The 17,927-nt window shown below is 43.1% G+C and overlaps 2 protein-coding genes across 5 annotated transcripts in view; one reads left to right on the top strand and one right to left on the bottom strand.

Annotated features, from left to right (window-relative positions):
- Nucleotides 1-2,644: 2,644 nt before the first annotated feature.
- Nucleotides 2,645-12,558, top strand: F2 (coagulation factor II, thrombin). Its single transcript, XM_058807281.1, has 14 exons — nt 2,645-2,792; nt 3,694-3,857; nt 4,809-4,833; nt 5,034-5,084; nt 5,569-5,674; nt 5,757-5,887; nt 7,554-7,850; nt 8,206-8,319; nt 8,622-8,749; nt 9,233-9,396; nt 9,720-9,893; nt 10,010-10,188; nt 11,434-11,504; nt 12,250-12,558. Exons 1-14 carry the CDS (start codon nt 2,714-2,716, stop codon nt 12,391-12,393), a joined length of 1,827 nt encoding a protein of 608 aa, XP_058663264.1. The 5' UTR covers nt 2,645-2,713; the 3' UTR covers nt 12,394-12,558.
- A 992-nt stretch (nt 12,559-13,550) lies between these two features.
- CKAP5 (cytoskeleton associated protein 5) overlaps nt 13,551-17,927 on the bottom strand; it is a 54,139-nt gene continuing 49,762 nt past the window's right edge. For all 4 annotated transcript variants that reach the window (XM_058807926.1, XM_058807923.1, XM_058807924.1 and 1 more), the window contains 2 exons: nt 17,114-17,268; nt 13,551-15,927 (listed from right to left, as the gene is read on the bottom strand). In XM_058807926.1, coding sequence (XP_058663909.1) covers nt 15,673-15,927; nt 17,114-17,268 — 410 coding nt within the window. In that variant the 3' untranslated portion in view covers nt 13,551-15,672. The remainder of the gene's footprint in view (nt 15,928-17,113; nt 17,269-17,927) is intronic.

Here is a 17,927-nt window from a genome sequence, read left to right as displayed (position 1 = left end):
GCAACACTCCTGGGTGACAAGTGCCAAGATCTTTTGGATGATTGGGGTCCTTCCTGCTGGCAGGGTGACACCAGGTGTCAGGCATGCACACAAGTGTTACATTTAAACCTCACACCACAGTCAGGGTTCAATCCCTGGCCAACTTGTAAACTGGCTTAAACCTGACCGAGATGTTTGAATGAAAAGGAACAGGCTACAAGGGAAGGAGACCCCATCTGGCAGCTCCCTGGCCCTCAGGGACAGGGAAACCCCTGTGTGAAGGAATAAGGGTTTTATCTTTGTGATTGTATCTAAGGTGTTGCATTGATTAAACTGTACAACTCCCTTTAGGAAGAGATGGATAAATGCCTCAGCTATTGAACGAGCAAACTATCTATCACAGGCCAAGGTCAAAAAAAATGGGCCAAGGCCAAACCCCCTATATTCTGCTCCCTGAAAGTTGAAAAAGTGTTACACAGGAAAAAAAAAATTGCCAAAGGCTTTCTTTACTTAAAAAGATGAATTAACACATAGAAGGAAAGAGATCAAAACTCCTAACTGTGTTACAAACCGTCACTCTGGATGATAAAGGTATCTTAGCTCTCTTGTCCTAAGAAAGAAAATAGCATCCATCATCCATGGGTGAGTGAAGGCAGAGAGAAAATGAAATTATAAAAATTTGCTTGCAGGAATGGAAGAGTTAAATGTTGGAGGAGTGGAAGTCACACCCCTGGAGAGGTGATAGCTGATGCATGCTGTGGTGCTGCAGAGGCTAACCACGGGAATGGGAGAAACAGAGAGGAGCCCTAGAAGCACATTAAGGAATGGAAAAGGCCACAATGTGAGGAGTCAGCATCTTTAATTACTAACATTGTTGTGAGACACAAGCAAGGGCTGGAAAGTGTCCCAGGATGTGGTGAAAATCTCCAATTACAAAGCAACAAAATAAATGTAGGAACCAGAGCAGAAGTAACATTTAAGGAAGATGGCATAGGTAGGTATTAGAAGATATTCATACCTGTCTGATAACCAAGCTTAACTGCTGAATTGTAGTGTTGCTTAAAGTTAGCCTTATATTCTGCATGATCCCATGGAAGGTGGTAAGACTTTTCCTTTAAAGGAAAGACAAGGAGAGGGTAAAAATCTATGCATAACAACCTTGACTTAAGCTGCAGTGTAAATGCTGCCCGGTTATTATTAAGAAGAGACAGAGATGCAGAAATGAAAGTGATTGAGGAGATTGAAAGCTGCTCCTCCTCCAGTTAGGAGTGGAGGTGGCTGTGTGGGACACAGCAGCTGCTCTGACCTCACCACTCTTGTTTGTGCTTTTCCCTGTCCCTGCCTGTGCTCTCTGCCTAAATGTTGCTTCCCCTGCTAAGTAACATGGGTATTTCTAGGATTGTGTCTAATCCCATTCACACAGTCTCCACCCAGGTCATTTCCACCCAGGGAATGCTAGCCATTCCTAAAGGTGTCTCTCCAAAATCCGTAGTGAGGAGTAGAGATGTGTGTGGATGAGAACAGGAGATACTCTTATTATGTGAGGAAGGAAGCCTCTGCAACTGCTCTTTGTACCAGTGTCCAGAGTCATTCCTCAGCCACCCTAATGCTAATATTTGCACTCTTCTATGGAGATAAACATTACAGATGTATCAGTTGCACAGAGGCACAGCGCAAAATATGCTCCCTGCTGGCAGGAGGCACTTTTGTTCCATGTGGCAATTCCTGAGACTACCCCCATGCTGCCCTGTTTTTCCACTCTTGCCAATAGTCTGCTTGCTGTAGCAATCATTAGAGCCTTCTCAGCTCTGGTAGACCACTTCTTGACTTAATAGCTGATGTCATGACATCCAGACCATTCCTCTCTCCCTGTTCCTGGAAGCCCTTGTTTTCCTGGCTGGTTTTGGGTGTGCTAGCTCCCTGCTTGTCAGAGTTTCTGTTTCCTTTTGGATGGACTTTAGCACATTCCACTATGTGGGGAAGAAAAGGGGGAAACCCAGCCTTCATGCTGCTTCATCCTCCTCCACTCAGCTGGAAATTATAAGGTATTGGGAAGAATGCACTGCCAATGGCACTGCTAACTAACCTAACTGGGAGGAAAATTTAAATTCCAATTGGGCTGTCAAAGGCATCCTTTCTGCTCATTGCCATGGGCAAGGGAGAAGGAGGAACACTGAAACTGTGTGTTGTGGTGCCAAAATAGCTGAGGCTGAGCCTGCTGATAACTGTGGGAAGGAAGGACAACTGAGCACTAGGGAGAATCAGGGGGGCTTGCAGATAAAAGGAGAAGGACTGGGAATGGCTAAGGAGGTCTCAAAGTCTTCCTGCGTTTGAGTACAGCCTTTGAGAAGAGTCAGGCAGGTGGGGAGGCAGTGATGGTGCCATGGGCTGCACGGGAGCAAAGCCAGGGAAAAGGAGCAAGCTCTCTGGCTGGGATGGCTGTGAGCTGGCAGAGGTACCTCTCTCTGGCCCCAGTTCTCCCTGTGCCCTGGGACAAACTTGTCCTCTTACTACTCGTGCCATCTTCCTAGATATGAAATAGGAAGTAAGGAAACAAAGATGCTCTGACAGGAGGGACAGATGCCAAGAGAGGAGGGATAAGAGTCCCACTGTCCCTGACACACCACGACCTGGAGTCCTGTTTCTTCATTCTGGTTCAATATTAACCCAGCAGGGCTGTGACTCTGCTTATTCTGCTTCCTTTGCAATTCCCCTGCAGCCAGGGCTGTACAGCATGGCGCAGACCAAAACCAGCATACTGAGGGGCCTGCTCTTCTCCAGCCTTCTGCACCTCACCTTGAGCCATGCTGGAGGTAAGACTCAAGGGCAGAAGTCCCGGTAGATGACAGGAGGAAGACAGGAATAGTTCTTTCCAGGGGTAACACAGGTGACAAGTTTTCTTCCTCAAGTCAGGAGGACAGGCTAAAAGCTTGAAGCTGGGAGCAAAAGGGTGCTGAGAATGGAGTGAACATGGGAGGACACAGCTGCATCTGTCAGCTGGTGACAGCAACCCAGTGCATTTTATGAGTCACTTGGGAAATGGCAGGAGGGGACTGTGGCTTAGTCCAGGATCAAGTCTAACATAACCATCGGGCTTTTGGGGATAGTTTCTCAGCTGACCTAGGTGACTCCAATTCTCCATTGCTTCCTCCAGCTGTCTCTTATTGAAACTTTAGGTCATACAAAATATGCCACCTTCCTGCCCACTGCTCCTTTTATTAGAGCTTCTAACTGTCTTTTCTTAACATGAGGTTAAGTCCTCTTGGACCCACTACTGTGTAGGGGAAGAGCTGTCTCCAGGTCTCAAATCAGGGGCTCTGAATATGAAATGAAACCTAGCTGTGCTTATCGCAGTGGTCTGAGGCTTGCAAGACAGAAATACAGTGGCTGGGGACAGGGTCACCAGCAGGCTCAAAGCAAACAAGCCTCTATCTAACTGCAAATGAGCAGAGCAGCTTTGTTGAGGAAGAAGCGTTCTGTCACTTCTGTTCCTTGTAAGTGATGGGAGCTGTGACAGGATGAATTCCAGAGAGGCTGCTCTGATCATCAAGTGTAGACCTGACAGGGCTTCTCCTCTCTGTGTGGTGGGCTGGGGGAGGCTGGGCTGTGGGATCACCACATCAGCCACATGCGGTTTTTGGAAACTGCAAGGGGAGACAAAGGTGCCCTCTGGCTGTGCGCAGCCCTTTGACTGGCAGTGTTCTGACCTGATAGTTTTCCTGGAAAAGGGGCAGGCGTTGTCACTGCTCAAGCGCCACCGACGTGCCAACAAGGGATTTCTAGAAGAGATGCTTAAGGGAAACTTGGAGCGAGAGTGCTTGGAGGAGATTTGCAGTTATGAGGAGGCTTTCGAAGCCCTTGAATCCACCGATCAGACGGTACGTACCAGGAAACATCCCCCAGCCACCCTCTGCAGGGAGACACCAGCAGGCTGTCCACACAGCCAGGGGCCAGGGTTGTAATGCTCAATTCTGTGAACCAAAGATGAGGCTGATGAGTGCACACCCCATGGCAAGCTCAGGCTTCCTTAAGGAGCTTCCCTCCTTGAGACGCTGCACAGACTACACCTGAAAGTTCAGGTTCTTTTCTCTCCCTCTCTATGCATAAAGTGACAAGGTGCCATTGGTCCTGAATAGCACCTTCCACTAGCTCAGCATGGTATCACACACATATGAGCTGCTATCCCAGACACTCACAGAAGCACTGGTACAGTAGTCAAAACACTGAGTGCAGGTTCCTCAGACTCCCTTGAGCTTCTGCACACCCTGCCCATTTTTCTGGTTTCCAGACTCACTCACTCTGCCAAATTTGTGCTGCATCCTTTTGGGATTTGCTCCTAGCCCCAAGGCTGGTGTCTTGTAGAATTTCACACCCAAAAAAACAACACATAAACAGTTAGGAGCCTAAGCCAGCAAGACACTACCTCTTTGGAGTACTTCAAAAGCAATCAGCCTCAGGCTGCATGGCAGAGATGAGAGCCAATACCTACATGTGATCTGTGGCCTTAGAAATTCCGGGTTCAGCTGCTTGGACTTCTGCGCTGTCGCCCACTGCACTACTTGCACTGCTTGCTCTGCAAGTTGATGAAGTTTGTAAACATCTTTGGTCTCCTTAGAAACAACAGTATTGTCTTGGTTGCTGAGTCTGATGTGTGGGAATGTGTTTTTTTATTGCATTTTTTTGCTTTGACTCTGTAGTAAATGGTATAAACAGAGCTAGGTTAGTCTTGTCTTTTGTTGTGATGGGATGTTCTCTTACTGGTTTGAATAGCAGTAGCCAAGAAAGGTTTGATGTTCTGTGTCTCTAATTTTTTTAAATCTTTTTTACAGGATATATTTTGGTCAAAATACCAAGGTAAGTTGTTTTGATTCTTGCAGGTACTGATACTCCTTAGGATGCACTGTCCCATCCTGGAAAGATGGCTCCCTCTTTTAAGAGGTCATTTTCCAGGGCTAAGCACTTGTGTTTTGTCCCTAGATGATAAACTGGTTCAAATGATGATGCTTATTTAGATTGCTTTCATATAATGTGTCTCTTTCTTCTTATTTTGCTAGTATGTCAGGGCCTGGGAAAGGCCAGGACAGTTCTGGATGCTTGTCTAGAAGGTATGAACTTCATGCTGACCTCAATCTCCTTGATAGAGTGAGTGCCAGGAACTTGCTTCCTGCAGAGACTGTACAGAAAAAAAATTAAACTGATGTTGGAGAAGCCATCTAATTTTAAAGAAAAATACTAGGGGAGGAATTTGAAATTATGTCTTACTCTTTATTTCCCCAGTAATAATTTCAACAATCTAGTTTGTGCACTGAAATAGTATGGAGTGAATATCCTTGTCCGTGTGACACAGTCAGGTGTGAGCAGCCTCTCTGAGCCAAAGCAAAGCACAGAGCCCTCAGGGATAGCTCCCTCTGATGAAGCACAGAAAGCTTAGGCTGTGTGCTCCTCTCACAGGAAGAGGATGCCTCTGCTATTGGAGGCTCATGCACCCAGCAAAAGTTAAAGGGATATGTGAGATGGTACTTCTGACCTTGAAAAATGCAACATCCAGTTCCCCTGACTGTCTTACACTGCGTGTTGGGATTTTGACAGGCAACTGCGCTCTTGGGCTGGGCCAGAACTATCGGGGAACAATTAGCCAAACCAAGTCTGGGATTGAATGTCAAGTGTGGACAAGCAAATATCCACATATTCCTAAGTAAGTTCATCTCCTGCATACTCCTTTAAGAGTTTTCTGTGGTGTCCTTCCTTCCTAGCCTAACCAGATTTGTCTCTCCTAGATTTAATGCCACCATTTATCCCAACCTCCTTGAGAACTACTGCAGGAACCCAGACAACAACTCAGAAGGCCCATGGTGCTATACCCGAGACCCGACAGTAGAACGGGAGGCGTGTCCCATCCCCGTGTGTGGTATGCCCCAGCACTCCAGAGAGCCCTTCACTCACAGCAAAACACTGCACTGAGACTGATACTAAGGCAGTCAAGGAGAGGGTTAAGGAGGGGGAATACTTACATGAACAGAGGTCAGCAGGAGTAGAGAAGCTGCATCTTAAAGGGTAAAGGAGCTGAGGAAGAAAAGTCACTGAGTTGCCCATACATAATGAGCTGTTTTCTCTAGATTATGCTAATCCAGATCTAAATTAAAACCAGTGTCAGCAGTACCCTGGAATGTACTATAGTATTTTCTAGTCAGTCACCCCAAAATCCTGGCCCAGTTGTCTCAAATTAGAGACAGCCATGAGTCATAATGTTTTTTGGTCTGAATTCCTACCTTTAGGACAAAATAACTACGGTTTGTGCTTGACTGCCTGCCTTCCCATTCTCTCCTGTAGAGGTGTTACAGTCTCATGTAAAGAGAAGATGCCTTTCTCTCATCATTGAACTGAAGATGGAGGATCATCCCCCTACACTTACACATTCCCGTTTCTCCCTAATACAGAGCCAACTCCCCTGGGGCTTGGCCTCTGGTAAAGGAGAGAACCTTCTCACACAGCAGAAGTTTCTCTTTCATAAACAGAGACTAGAAGCAACAACTCATAAGAAAAAGTTAGAGGTTAGAGGTCAGCAACCTCTAACCCCTTTTTGACATGGGGTTATTTTGAAATTTCAAAAGCCATTAGCACTGCTCTGGTTTGCAGAATCTAACAAACTGAAAAGAAATACTGCTCTGCTTTGAGGCCAGGCATCAGGCATGATGCCAGAGGTAGCACAGATGCCTCATGTGGCCATCAGGCATCTGTGCTACCTCTGTTCACCAGTTAATTTCTGACCTGCAGTATCTTACAGTTAAACTTCCTGTGTGCATGGATGTAGCAGGATTAGAAAAGCCTTTGTGCACAGACCTTTTATAATCATGTTGACATGAGTCAAAAAAGAGAAGGGGAATACAATAAAGGGGAATACTACTTGCCCAGTGGCTGTTGTGCCACCAGAGTGAATAGTCAAATGGGGTATCTCTTCACATGGGGACTCCCCCTGTGCAGAAGGAGAAGGCAGCTTGAGGCCCAGCCAAAAGAGATTATAGGGTACCCACTCCTTCAGGAAATGCTGCTTAAAACTTGCAGTCATTACAATACTTACAAGAAAAAATGTGAGAAGTCTTGCAGGAATATTTTTCACTTATCATTAGATTTAGAAACATTGGCAAAAGTTAAATTTGCTATTTTAGTAGAATATCACAGTAAAAGGCTCCCCCAAATATGGCCTAGTTATGCATTTTAGAATAAGGTGTTGAAGGAGCTAATACAGCAGAATTATGATGCTTGAGACACCTACCCATCCCTTGAGCTGGTTCTCAAAGATGCCCCAGAAGGGAACACAATATTGTTCCTCATATCTTAGTGACAAAGAGAAATATGAAGAATAGTGCCAGCCTCACTTCACATACTGCTGAACCATCTCTGACACTGCAATATTTTAGAGGGCCATCCCATGCATAGAAACACTGTGGGAGTTCCTAAACATATTGGGAGGCCCCATGGAACTCTAGGCTTTACTAAGGGGCTCTGGTACTATTTGCTAGTTGCACTTCTGAGTGCACAGCTGTGGCTTAAATCACAGCCCTCTGTCTTTCCAGGTGAAGATAGAACAACAGTTCCATTCACTCCACGGGCCGCAGAACCTGCACCAATGGAGCCTTGTGAACCAGAGAAAGGCATGCTTTACACAGGGACTCTCTCAGTCACTGTGTCTGGAGCTAAGTGTCTACCATGGAACTCTGAGAAAGCCAAAGAGGTGCTCCATGGAAAACAAGTTGACCCAGAAGTGGAGCTGCAGGAGAATTACTGTCGGAATCCAGACAGAGATGACGAGGGTGTCTGGTGTGTCACAAATGAATCACCCTACTTTGACTACTGTGATCTGCACTACTGCGGTGAGAAATCTGCTTAGGTTTGGGTAGGCCCATATTTGAGGCAGTGGCAAAGAACAGGAGTAGAATGAAATGCTTGGCTTGGGAGGAATAGACAAGGATGTACGTGCCCATGCACACGGGAGTCTTGTTTGTCCATATGTCACGTGTACTAACCTGCCTTAGGTGCATAGCACTGTTACCTCTCTGAGGTGTTCTCCCTGAAAACTCACACTGGTGGACAAGGCACATTAAAAAGAGCACTGTTTTAAAACATCATTCCTTCATCAGACCTACTGTGTGGGGAAAGGAACATTTACATTGCTGATAATTATGGCAACTACATTTAAACCTTTTGCTTTGTCTTTCCATCTCTCAGACAGCTCGCTAGAGGATGAGAACCAAGAGACTGAGGGACTATCAGGACGTTCTACTCTTCCTAAAGAGTTCAAACCCTTCTTTGATGAAAAAACTTTTGGTTCAGGTGAAGCAGGTGAGCAAAAACCCTAGGTACAGCATGTCTGCAGAAGGGATAGCCCTTCTGCAAACATGCTGTATCTTAGCTTCTTCTCATTCACTGTTCCTCAGAAACATCAGCTAGCCAAAAGCTGTTAAAAGCAGGGGAAGATACTTAAATTTCTTGAAGAACTCTCAAAAGTCAATATCCAGTTCCAATCATGGAGCTAGTAAGCACTTCCTTTCTAGGATCTTCCAGCTTCGCATGCTGACTGCAGACAACAGTTCTCCACTGTGATTCAGGTAGAGTAGCAAAGCCAAGATTGCTTGTTTTTTCAGATTGTGGCACTCGTCCTTTATTTGAGAAGAAAAAGATAACAGACAAAAGTGAGAGGGAGCTGTTGGATTCCTACACAGGAAGAATTGTTGGTGGGGATGATGCAGAAGTTGGCAGCTCCCCCTGGCAAGTATTGTCTTCGCATAGTCTTTGGGAATTGTGTTTTCCTTCTCTTCAGCTCCAGCAGGTAGAAATAAAAGGGCTTTCCTATCTTAGGCAGCGTGCATAAATTATAGATTCTAATCAAAGCTCCTCCAAGTGGCTGACAGAGCAGTACTAAAATAGCTGGAAAGAAACTCACCTCTTGAATCAAGTATGCAACCACTGGAGAAAGCAAGTGTGTTGGTGTGTTTTATCTTCGTGTCTTCCTCTTTCCAGCTTTGCTGGAATGAAAAGGATAAGAAACTTCATCAGGTAAAAGAAATGGGGTAAATAAATGGCCTACTACAGAGGATATACATGCCCACGGAAGACTTGCCACAGAGCTACTCACTCCACTTTGTCAGTATAGAGCAATGCTGTTTCCTGCTCACTGCCAAATCTGCACTTTCTGCAAGACACTAGGACCATTTAGTCCTGCTAAGGACTTCCTTCCTCCTCATCTCTCAGGCAGGTGATGCTCTACAAAAAGTCTCCTCAGGAGCTGCTGTGTGGTGCCAGCCTCATCAGTGACAGCTGGATCCTGACTGCTGCTCATTGTCTTTTTTATCCACCCTGGGACAAGAACTTAAGTACAAGTGACATATTGGTGCGGATTGGCAAGCACGTAAGAGCAAAGTAAGAGTCTGAGTGAAGTGGAAGGAACTAGACTTCCTCTTGAAGTAATGAGATACTTTGGAGTTGGGCGGTCATTCAGTATCCACTGAAGTATTGTAACTAACGTCACATGCCTCTCAATAATAGGATCTAATGGGGCATTTGCTTCTCTTGCTGATCCTAAAGGATGAAGTGAAAGGGAGCAAGGAAGCCTGGGAAATCTAAAAGGGTGCTCCTATGTAAAGACAGCATTGTCTCAGAGGGTACAAAGCTGAGAGTATCATAAACTCCAGAAGACTCTCAGCTGCTACTGTATAGTGAGTTTTCCTTCATAACTATTTCAGATATGAAAAGAATAAAGAGAAGATTGCTCTGCTGGATAAAATAATCATCCATCCCAAGTACAACTGGAAAGAGAACATGGACCGAGACATTGCACTTATGCACTTAAAGAGACCCATCAGCTTCAGTGACTACATCCATCCTGTCTGCCTGCCTACCAAAGAAGTTGTGCAGAGGTGAGGAGAAAAGAGAGAGAGAGAAACATGACTTCTCAAGGCTATTGGCACTAAGAGTGCCAGGCAGAAGAAAGCTGTTACCATACATTTAATTATACTTGTGCTTCCTTCCACAGGCTGATGCTGGCAGGTTACAAAGGGAGGGTAACTGGCTGGGGAAACTTGAAAGAAACGTGGGCCACTAGCCCCTCCAACTTGCCCACAGTTCTGCAACAAGTTAATGTGCCCATTGTAGATCAAAGTACCTGCAAGGCATCCACCAGAGTCAAAGTCACTGACAACATGTTCTGTGCAGGTAAGTAACACTGGAGTCACAGGCACAGCTTGCCACAAGTCAAGTCAAGGGCTCTGAGCTCCTGGTGTGACTCATGCAGCTAGGTTATTTTCTGATAAAGTTGCAAATGCCCTCCTCAAAGAATAACTTTCCCATGATAAGAAATTTCTCTGCTCTCAGAAAATGTGAAAGCTGGAGAATTTAAAGCTAAGAATAAAGTTTGCAACAACAATCCATGTCAGGCATTAGTCTAATGGTACTATGTAGCAGCAGCAGCTGTGGGAGAAATAAGCACAAATAAAATTGTCTTTTCACTAGTACAGAGCAGTTCAGTGACTTCCTAAATTAAAGGCTGCACACCTATTATCCTATCTACTAGCTTGTCTCAATCTTTTGGAGCCCATTCATACTTATGGCCACATATTTTGAAGGCTCCTGTCTTCCTAAATCTCTTCTAGCATCATACCCTTTTTGAGTGAGAAGGGAAGTGCACACAGAATTCAAGTTACTATGGATTTATGTACCAGTTTAATAGTTTCTGATATATTCTTCACTTGTGCAGACTTCATCAGTTCCTACAAGCAAGCCTTGAGAATTTTGACTAAATTTGTGCTGCTTGCATCTAAATACACGGGACTGCTTTAGTTAGGATAGAAGCTAATTACACAAGTGTGCTGAAAATACAGAGCTCTTATGGATTCTCTTTCTAAACAACATTATATGAAATAGCTGAGATGCAGACATACAGAAAAAATGGAGACACGGGTGATGGGAATGTGTAGAGATACTATCCAGTTTATCAGGAATGAATGAAATCCTCTTCCTCTTCATAGTGATACTTTAGGAAGACAGCTGGGGAGAGGAAAAGCAGAACTTAAGTGACAGGAAAGTAAAAGTGGGGATAACAGTGAATCTCTATAGTAAATAAAACAAGAAGGAAAACAGACTATTACAAATAAGTTTGTAAGACAAGAGAAGCACAGTAGCTTAAGCTACAGCTCTTGCACAGTGTCAGTGCAACTGACACTAACACCAGTTCTGATGAAAAAACAATGAGAGCAGAGGGTAGATTCAAGACTGCTGCAAAGACAGATGCAAAGTTAGGATTTTTACATGTAGGAAAAACAGAAGTCCAAATTAACAGCGTCAGCACTTTCATGGGTCCCAAAATATTTATGCCATTATCCCAAAACCTTAAAGAAAACATGGCCAACACCATGGGCAACATTTGCCCTACAGTCAAATGTCCATTTTTCTTGCCTGTAGGTTACAGTCCTGATGCACTAAAGAGAGGAGATGCCTGTGAAGGGGACAGTGGAGGACCTTTTGTAATGAAGGTATGTTCAACAAGTTCAAGCTTGTAAGACATATGAACATAGGTTTGTTCTGTGCTGAAATTCATAGTCTAAAAAAAGCAGCAGAGTTGAGCCACTGCTGAGTAGTTGAAGCAAACCCAAGTCATGCCTAAGGTGAGCAATGGAGACCAATCCTGCAGTCATCTAGCTCCATTTCTATATTGAGCTCTCAGCATATTGGGAGATCACCTGCAGAGTGCATGAGTGATGGCCAATTCTTAATTAGAGATTTAAGAGTAGAGGCAAAATTACTCCAACAAACTCTATTGGAGGTGCCAGTCTGAATCCCAAAGTAGCATCCATCATTAAACAGACTGGGGCACATCCAAGGTTTAGATCTGAGAGGGCAACCAAGCTGCTAAACAATCCAGAGCACAAGTCTTATGAGGTGTGGCTGAGGGAGCTGGGCTTGTTTAGTCTGGAAAAAAGGAAGCTCAGGGGAGACCTCCTGAAAGGAGGTTGTAGCTAGGTGGCACTTGGCCTCTTCTTCCTGTCAAACAAAGCACAAGAGAAAATGGCCTCAAGCTGAGCCAAGTAAGGGTAAAGTTGGACATCAGGAGGAATTTCTTCACTGAAAGAGTGCATTTAGTGCTGTGGTATAGTTAACACAGTGGTGTTTAGTCAAAGGCTGGACTTGATCTTGGAAGTCTTTTCCAACCTTAATGATTCTGTGATTCCATCAAGGTCTTTTGCTCCTTCGGCCAATGCCATTTTTTGTTTACTTTAGAACCCAGATGACAACCGTTGGTATCAAGTGGGAATAGTTTCATGGGGAGAAGGCTGTGACCGAGATGGCAAATATGGATTTTACACCCACGTATTCCGCCTCAAAAAGTGGATACGAAAAGTCATCGAAAATCAAGGGCGATAGATGAAGCATTTACCTTGCCTCATCTCAGTTTTGTTACAATGCTCCACTTTGAAACATAAGCATAGAAGATCCTGAAGTAAAACAAGTTATATCCTTACAACTTGAGAAAAGGAAGCTCTTATCCCTTGAAAATAAAAGCTCTGAAACCCATCTTCTTCCTTTTATTCATGCTGAGTTTAGATGCGGTTGTATCTAAGTCATGACAGTAGCCAGGAGTACCACAGCACTAGCTATACTGCTAATTACCTGTTGTGCTTCAAATTCCCCTCCCTTCCATCACCTACAACCAACAGGTTTTGGACCCCACATAATGGCCTTGTCAGTCACAGCAAGCAAGATTATGCCCTCATGCACCATCCCTTTCCTCCCTTCAAGACAACTAATATTCTGTTCTAGTTTTTGATCCATGTGTGTACCAGAGATAACCACCCTACAGTACCTGCAGCATTCCACAAGACACCTATGTCAAAAGTAAAGCAAGTAGAAGCTGTTTTGATCAGACAGACATTGTTCACACTACAACAGCTGGCAATAAATACCAGCACCACTGTGCGCAATTCATCCTACAAAGGAAGAGTGGCTTGAATACATTAAGCAGCACTTTCAGTAAGTTCCTACACAGCAGGTGGTGCTGGGTCCTCATTGTGTGTTTTCCACCTGCATAGCAAAATTCTGAAGGAAGCAATTCATGTAGTCATTGTCAAAACCTGCAGTGAAAACATCCTGCACTACAGGTGTTTGCTTGTGTTACAAAGGGATCTCTCCAAAAGCAAGCTTCAGTCTTTCATAAACTCCTCTTTAGTAGGAATTTGTGGACCACCGAGGACCCAGAAGTACAGCAGAGTAAACACAAATTCTTGACTGGCCAATTTTCTACTAAAACAGTCATGACATTTTTTCCCAAATAAAGCACAAAAACCAACCTCTCAATGAAATCTGAAGAAAAAAACCTCAACATCTCAAGTTTCATGACTGTTTAAAGTCATTGATAACCACATATATTGAACACTGAAAATATTTAGCCCTTCTAATGTTTAAATTTTAAGCCTCACCCCTTCACTACTATCAAATCTGTGACCAAAGAGGGGAACCAGGACCATACAGTTTCTGGAGAAAGTCACTGTTCATATTGACTTGTTACAAACAATACAGAAGACTAATTTTTAAAATTCAGTTTAATGTTATTTAAATATTGTCTGGGCTAAAGATTAGGCTTTATTAATTTATGTGCACAAGTTTTAGTTCAGAACTCCCAGGATATTGAGTCCAACCAAACACTACAAAGACACAGGGTAAAAACTCATTCATAAAAACAACTATATCTTCTGCTACTCAATTATTCCTGTATTTCACTTCTGAGTCAGCTTCAAATTTAAAATAGTTTATGCAGGTTTGCAGGCATTGCTGTTTTACATCCTGAGCTAATTAACAAATAGTTCTTCAGAATGTCTGCTGAATATGGTAAAGGAACATATGGATTAATTAAAATGTCACTAAGCTTCAGAGAGCAGCTAGTAATTGAGAGGTAGTGGCAGTAACTCTAGCCAACACAAACTATCCACAAACTGCCCTGGTTTAAGTGCACAAAACCACAGCACTTAACCAATAAGGGCCAAACCTCCACTTGTAACAGAGCTCTGTTCCACAAGTGCACACCCATTTCAGGTTATGAGAGGAGACTATGACTACTAAATGGAGGCAGTGGAGCAATGAATGGCATCATATCAGTTAACACAGGATGGAGAATGCTTGTGATCACCTGCTATCACAGTGTGCAAACTCACCATAAGCACCAAGCAGCATTATGTCAACTGCAACCCCAGCCTAGGGGGTCCTGTGAAAGGAAGATTTCAGACATTTGCAGAAGCTCTGGCATAGATCTGTAGTACAAGTACTAATTTAAAGTCACGTTTTTACTGTAATCAGGCAAGACAGTTTCAGCAATGGCTCTCAGGCAGAGACTGCTGGTCCACACAGCAAATAACAAAAGCAGCAGTTACATGGAAGAGATTAAAAGTCTAGCATAGAAGTGTGCTATTTTAAGCCTGCCTGTCCAACCCTTCAATAACTCTGTTCTAGCTATGGAACAGATGTGCAATTTATGCTCCACAACCAGTTTTCACATGGAAGTGCAGCAGTAAGGTGAAAATACATGACCTCCCTAGAAATGAAAGAGCTAGAAAGGATACGCAATGTGTCTGCCTTAAATCTTCATTATTTGGAGCTTCTGAGAAAGGCTGTTCACTCATTAAAAAAAAAATAGTGGCTACAACTTTTGCAGACTGGTTCTATTAGGTATCTTAGTTAAAAAATGGTAACATCTGATGCTTAAGAGCAAAAAGCATGTAGTGAGTGAGTTACCTGCATGAGGAACATTGCTTAACCAGATGAGTTCAGGATAAATGAGTCCACTGACCATACACCACTGCTACTCTATTCCATATCATCAGCAGCAGGCTCCCTCAAAGAAAGCTCCCTCAGCTGGGACCACAATCTGAGTAAAGGCATCACAAGGACTAGATAATTCAAAATAAACATTTCAGCAAACTAAGTATTTTCAAGTTACAGAAACATTCCAAAACAAAAAAGCAACTATATAAAAAATGTACTACTGCTCATAGAAGAGTGCAAAGTCTCAGGACTGCACTCACAGACAGTGTATTTCCACTCATCTTCCCTACCCTATCCAAATCCCAAGGTTCATGTCAGCTTAGTTCAGTTTCTAGATGCCCAGTCACTAACATTCAGAAATAGAGAGTGACCTCTAACCAGCAGCTGCTGCTGTTCCTATAGAGGCTGGTATAGTTAATGCAAACTTTATTTACAAAAGACACTTAAATTAGTTACTTCATGCCATGTGTCCATACAGAATCAACAGTTCAAGGATTACATGGAGAAGAATTCACAAAATTAAAAGTGAAATCACTAAAGGTTTTCTAAGAGTCAAGAACTAGGAAAAGATTTTAAAGACAACTTTACAAATAAAAACCCCAAGTCATGAGAAACTAGTCTGAGCAAGAGGATGGTTGTTTACAGGTCTGTACACTAAAACTAATACACAGACAGCCTTCTATTGTCAAAGAGATGCTCATTGAGAAGCAGATTATGTACAAATACTTGTGCCACAATGACTCAACCCCCCAAAATCCACTGTATTATACATAAACCAGTTTGTATACATTAGGCCTAAACGAGGCCATTTAACTATGAAGACTTCTAGTTTAGTAAACTAAAGCTGAAGCCAGCCCCAAGCAACAGCGATACCGTCTCTCTGCATCTCTATTTGCGACTGCTTTTTATTCTCTCCAATCTTTTTTTCAAGTCATCAATATTGGCCGCTGCAGAAGAGGGTGAAGCCAGGGTAGTTCCAATGCCAGAGGAATGAGTCTGATTGGAGTCCAGGTCCAGGTGTTGGTACTGCTCCCGGGACTCACGCAGCTGGGAGAGCTTACTGTGAAGCATATCTGTAGAGGATGCAACTGTAGGGAGTGTTGGTTTAGAGAGCAGAGACGTCAAAGGGGGTCTGTCTTCCTGCTATGAGGGAGAAAAGGGAAGTGTTAAGATGTAAAGTGGTAAAGGCCATATAAAACGTACAAATCATCATCAATGGCTTTTCATCTCTTCAAGCAATAAAAACAGAGGAAAGGGAAAGAGCACCACAACACAAGTGGATCTGGAGCAATAAAGTCAGTTGCTGTCAAAGTCAGAACCATGCAAAGCTAATTACTATGCTCAATCATCTGAGCAGTTAATGTTTAATTTTATGTCAACAGGGACACAAAGAAGCTAGTCTTTCAAGATCAAAAAATTCCTTGCAGACTAGAGTTTTACTGAGATAGACTGCCAGAGTCTTGAACAGCCTAAATTCTAACACAAGAGAAAAATCCCTGCCTATGTGCAACATCAGCAGACAATGAATTTTCTGGAAGAATGAGAAGAGGAAACTGGCAAGACTGAACCTGTAAAAGACTTAAAGTGGCAATTCACTGTTCTTTTACCAATATTTCCATCTGAGTTACTTACCTTATTACTATGATCTAGGAAACATTTCCCCTCCTCAGAGCTCTAAGCTGATACTCAAATTTGTGTCAAAGGTTAAAACAGTGATGCATCTGGATGACTATTCCTAGAGCGAACATCACTTCTCACATGGCCGAATTCAAATTTCAGGAATTGGCACTAGATTCCTAACACACAGATCATTGAACTGTAAGAAATTTGGGTCTACAGATTTCCAGTACTAAACTCATTTATCATTCCTGCACCTTAGTATCCATACACCCAAAACATATAAAACTTCAAAGTTTTATCAGCTCTCATGGTAGTTTTAGAGCAGGAAGTCTAGAATTTCCACATCCTTAATCTCTGAGGTGTTAACTTTTAGAGAACAGTTACTGTTTGGACCTTTCTGAGATTCAACTTCCCATCAAGGAATGATAAGCTACAGGCCTGTAGAAACAACCTGCACACAACATCAGCAATGCAGACAGAGCAGACTGAAATGCAAGCCTACCTGGCCAAGTAATGAGATTAAAGCCATTTATACTAGGCATAGTGACATGCAGTGAGTAGCTAGGACATGCATTATAAATGAAAGATTATAAATTCTGATTGGAATCTGCCTTCTGGCATTTGAATTCTTATTAAAAAAAAAAAAAGTAAGTGAGTGCAAATCAAGTGCCTCTCCAGGGGATTTTACAAGTGTTGTCAAGTACAATACCTTTGCGTTGTCAAGGCCACAACGCTGCCTGAGGATTTTTAATCTTTCCAAGTAAACTGAAGGCCCCACTTCCTCCCCATTTGTGTTTCCTATAGATGAAGATACAGTGTGGGTAGACGCAGGAACACATGTTCCTTCCATCTGAGGAGAAATTCCTGGAAGATGAGGGGAAGGAGAGTTAAAAGATTTAAAACATCAGAAAAGCATAAACCTCTTGGTCAGGTCCTTGTGAAAAGATGCAAGGGATGAAGAATTAACCAACCTATTATTTGCTAGTTATTTGCATTTGCTAGTATAGATATATCTGGCCTTTCATTTCCTTGCAAAAGTGACAACTGAAAACCAAGAAAAGAAATGGAGAAATTTAAGGAATGGCTGCAGAGGTTTCAGCTCTAGAAGTGCTGAAACCAACAGCTGAAGAGAACAGTGCAGGGAGAGGAAGATGCTGCTGTGCATCAGCAGTGAACATGTCCAAGGGGAGAACAGAGCAATTGGCAAGGTGAGAAATACTTGGAGTTGTCTGTCTTTTTCTAGTTTAGTCATACTTTTGGGCTTACCACTGATTCTAACCCCTCTTTATCTCTCATTTGTGCAACTTGAAGCTTTTTATTCCAACAAAGTCTCAAAGAGCGAATTCTGGAATGCACATAACAAGGTTTTTAAAGCTTCCCTACCAAGAGACTAGAAAAGGAATTTACATGATGAAAAAACCTTTTCCATTATTAAATGAATTGCAAATTCTTTCTTAAGACTTATCATGGACAAGGATTTGTTCTCACTAATTTATGACAAGGGTGTTTAAAACAGATAAAAG

Source organism: Ammospiza caudacuta, chromosome 6 (genome assembly GCF_027887145.1).
Source record: "Ammospiza caudacuta isolate bAmmCau1 chromosome 6, bAmmCau1.pri, whole genome shotgun sequence".
NCBI lineage: Eukaryota > Metazoa > Chordata > Aves > Passeriformes > Passerellidae > Ammospiza > Ammospiza caudacuta.
Note: the sequence above shows the minus strand (reverse complement) of the source record. Positions and strands in the feature narration are given on the sequence as shown.

Bases quoted from the DNA above. Each gene is read 5' to 3' on its own strand.
- F2 (XM_058807281.1), top strand. From the start codon at position 2,714: ATGGCGCAGACCAAAACCAGCATACTGAGGGGCCTGCTCTTCTCCAGC. The intron at 5,888-7,553 runs GTATGCCCCAGC...CTGTCTTTCCAG, and splicing joins GTGTCCCATCCCCGTGTGTG to GTGAAGATAGAACAACAGTT. The intron at 8,750-9,232 runs GTATTGTCTTCG...TCTCTCAGGCAG, and splicing joins TTGGCAGCTCCCCCTGGCAA to GTGATGCTCTACAAAAAGTC.